The sequence below is a fragment of the Myotis brandtii genome, unplaced genomic scaffold (assembly GCF_000412655.1).
Source record: "Myotis brandtii unplaced genomic scaffold, ASM41265v1 scaffold15502, whole genome shotgun sequence".
NCBI lineage: Eukaryota > Metazoa > Chordata > Mammalia > Chiroptera > Vespertilionidae > Myotis > Myotis brandtii.
Genome location: NW_005355623.1, coordinates 1586 through 5545, shown reverse-complemented (window position 1 = coordinate 5545; position 3960 = coordinate 1586). Strand labels below are relative to the sequence as shown.

The 3960-nt window shown below is 40.4% G+C and overlaps 1 protein-coding gene across 1 annotated transcript in view; it reads right to left on the bottom strand.

Annotated features, from left to right (window-relative positions):
- Positions 1 to 337: 337 nt before the first annotated feature.
- Positions 338 to 3960, bottom strand: part of LOC102258090 (alpha-2-macroglobulin) — a 4674-nt gene continuing 1051 nt past the window's right edge. The window contains exons 2-5 of the mRNA XM_005861694.2: positions 3228 to 3354; positions 2012 to 2240; positions 853 to 979; positions 338 to 498 (exon numbers count right to left, since the gene is read on the bottom strand). Coding sequence (XP_005861756.1) covers positions 353 to 498; positions 853 to 979; positions 2012 to 2240; positions 3228 to 3354 — 629 coding nt within the window. The 3' untranslated portion in view covers positions 338 to 352. The remainder of the gene's footprint in view (positions 499 to 852; positions 980 to 2011; positions 2241 to 3227; positions 3355 to 3960) is intronic.

Genomic DNA, 3960 nt, shown 5'->3' with positions numbered 1-3960 from the left:
ACTGACTTTCAGGACACTTGTATTGATAGGGTAACCACAAATTTCTTGATAGTAAAGAGAAGAACTAGAATTGATTTTTCAAGTGTATTATATAAATAAATTCTATAAGCAAAAACAATATGAAGGAGACAAATTGTTAGATGAGAAAGTGAGGGGAAAATGTGAAAATAAATTGAGAGAGATGGAAAGACAGGTAGAGACAGATATATATAAAACATATCTATATGTAGATATGTCAATATCTATAAAAGAATATTATGAAATATCTCATACCATATATTATGTAGCCCTTCTTACCTAAGAGTTATAATCTCAACTGAATTTATCATTGTTTTCATTGACACATTGTTACCTATAAATGGGCAGGCTTACTCACTTCAACCAAAAGGGGCTTGATGATTGTGTCTTTCTTTCCATATTGAGGGACCACAGCCACCTCAGTCCCACACAGTTCTTGAGACTCCAGTGCCTCTGCGTTCACGGTGAAATTCACAGTCCCTGAAAGAAGGGCCAGTAGACATGAGCCCGACCTCCCCTTTCTTCCATCCTCTAAACCCCGAGATTTAGAAATGTTCCGTACCCGCCCCCACCCCTTTCTGTTGTGTTTTAAAAACATAGGAGCAGGAATAGAAGCAGCTCAAGCTAGAGAATAATGATACTGAGCATCTGAGGTGGAAATGGAGGTGAGGGAAGTAAAAATATCCTTCTAGACCTCCTAGAATAAAAGACAAAGAAAAAAATCCTACCATCTGGGGAGGTACTTTGCCTGAGGGAAGTAGAACTAGATATAAGAATCCCACTGACATACAATCTTTGAGTAGGATTGAGTAGTTTTAGGAATCTGTCCGTCACCTAATTTCTTTGGAGTTACTGCCCAGGACACGGTTTGTCGTCCATTCCCACAGATGCAGGGAGAGTCTTGTTCCTTCTCCCCTGGGACAGCCAGGAATGCAGGAGAGGCTTCTAGGTGCACCCTGACCTGAAATCACATGTGAGACAGAGACGAGATCAGAGGAAGAAGGGGACCAAAGAAGAATGGGGTGAAATAAAGCATTTTGGAGAGTGGTTAGATTTCAGGTTGCCTAATATTGAAGACCTTATAGGTAGAATTGAACTTGAAATATTCGTATTTTGGTATAACCTGCTCTTTCATGTGGTGAAACCAGAGGCAAGGAAAAGTCATGATGACATGTGCTGGTGGGAGCTCTACTTCTTTTGCCTGAAATCTTGACCATTCTCTCAGCTTTCCCAGCAGAGTACACGAGATTGGTAAACAGTTATGATTTCAGTGGATATAAGATGCTCACAAATAATTTTAAATTAATGACACATGAAAAGTTAAATATATGGGAATGTAGAGATTGAAACCTTGAAGAATCTAAGACATGTAAATGACGCCTATTGATTTTTGATGTCCATATCAGAAATCTTCATACGACACAAACTTCCTAACCTTAGAAGATTGTGATGAGTTAGAAACTTGAGACAACATGGATGGACTTTCCGAATAGGATGCGAAGTGAAATGTCAGTCACAAAAAGCTAAGAACCATATAATCTCACCCATATGTGCGATATAAAATTAAAAATCAAGACACAGACAATAGTATGGTAGTTACTAGAGGTAAGAGAGTGGGGGTAGTAAAGGGAGCCAAATATATGGTGATGGAAGATGATTTGACTTTGGATGGTGGGCACACAATGCAATATACAGATCATGTATCTTAGAAATGTACACTTGAAATCTATGAAATAGTGTTAACCAATGTCACCCCAGTAAATGTAATTTAAAAATATTAGAATGGAAATAAAAGGGACTCAGAAACTTGTTTCAAGTTGCAATCTGGTATTTGCAGATGTCAGCAACTATAGTTATGAATATGCATATGAATATCTAATAGTACTCTTCTTCTGATAAGCACATTTTCCACACAGGAGTTTGATAGTATTCCTAGGAATGCAATTTTAATTTAATTAACCTTGTGTTCAATTTAGGAAAGCGAGGTCCTTACCCAGATGCAATTGGGAAGGTAGTTTAGGACAGTAGCCTTGAGTGTGAAGGCCTCTCCACGGATCACAGAGTAGGGCATTGTGAGTTCCACAAAGAAAGGCTGGAAGGCTTGGAGAGTGGTGGGAAGAGAGAGGCCAATTCCAGTATCATCGGACAGGCAGAAGGCCCCTGCCTTCCACTCAGTGATGGTGTCAGGGACTCTTACTCCTACTTCAGCCACGCCTGATGAGCTGGGGAGGATGGCAATGTGAAGAACAGAAAGTAAGCAGTTAAATAAATCCTTTCTAGGAACCCCTATAAATGATTCTATTGTCATGATTTGGATGCACTCAGAAGAAATACTAATAATGAAGAGTATAAGCAAGGCTTAAATATAGAGTCATATAGCTCCTTTTCTTTTAAATCTGATCATTTTAAAGTCTAGTCTATATTAGAATCTCCTATAGACATATAGTTGTAGTATAATCTATTATAGACGATCCTATATAATCCTATATAATCGAAGCATAATATGCAAATAGACTGAACGGCCGAACAGAGAAACGACCATCCGGAGGACTACCCGGGACCATGCTATGACACCCATTTGCACCAGGCCAGCCAAGGCGGGTGCGATTCGATTGGTCGGGGCTTGGCCATTGCCCAATGATCGCCCAGCAGAGGGAGGCCCAGGTCACTGACCTGGGGGATGTGGCGGGTGGGCGGGGCCTCTCTCTGTGAGGGAAGCCCAGGTCCTGGGTGCCAGAGGGAAGCCGGTGCCAGCAGCCAGGGGAAAGAAGGCCTTCTCTTGCACAAATTTTGTGCATCAGGCCTCTAGTATAGTTATAAACTAAATATGTAATTTGAGATTGTTCTTAAATTTTGATCTCTAAACTATTGTTCCACTTGAGGGCAAGTTTATAATTTTCAATTCTACCACTATTGTGTATAGTTTGCCTTACTGATTCTGTTCTTAATTCAAGAATGCTGATCAATGAAGGGTCTCTCTAAAGTGTTAATCTATGCAGTGCTTGGTTTTATTTAGTCTTCATGCCTGTTTTTTGGACATTTTTGAATTAAATTTGTGCAAAATTTCTTAGCTCTGATGCAATTTATTAGTGAGGTGTCATAGCAGCAGTAGTTATGTCCAATTTCTCCTAAAAACAGCAATGTGTCCAAAATTAAAAATTATGAGGAATATCTACTGTTGTATCTTATATATAAAGGAAGTTACTTACTCTACTACCACCAAGTCCCAGATCCACGTCTCAGGAAAGTATTTTCTCACGGTCTCTGTGACAGGCTCTGGGACAGGCCCTGAAGCACCTAGTACATAATTACTGCTGCCTCTCATTGACATTGTTTCTATGGTGGGTGAGGGAGGAGACAAAAACAATAAATATAAAGCTCAAGCTTATAAGAGACTGTGATAAGTGCTACAAGAGAAATAAACAAGGTGATGAAATAGGAACCAGGAGATGACACTTGGGTGTTAAGGAAAAGCTTCTTTGAGAAGGTAATGTTTTAGCTGAATTCTTAACTTTTGAAATAAGCTAGGAGTGAGGTGGGGGAAGAGAATCACAAACAGAGAATATAGAGACAGAGGCAGAAAGAGCCTAGGATTGTCGGTGGGGCACAAAGGAGTCCTCTGTGGCTACTGCACATTGTGCAAGTGAAGATTTCTATGACATGGGGGCGGGAGGAGGGAGGAATCAAAATTTCCATTTGGTATGTTTCTCTGTGGGAGAAAAGAGAAATCATATCCAGACATCATGGCAGGGGCTTTGTGGAACAGTTCATGGGAGTGAAAGGATAAAGGGTTACAAAAAGAGTACCTGGGTTGCAGATTAGATCCCGGCCCTGGTGGGGAGACGTGCGGGAAGCAACCGATCTATGTGTCTCTCTCACATCTCTTTCTCTCTCCCCTTCCACCCTCTCTAAAAATCAATGAAAAAAATATTTTCACTCCTC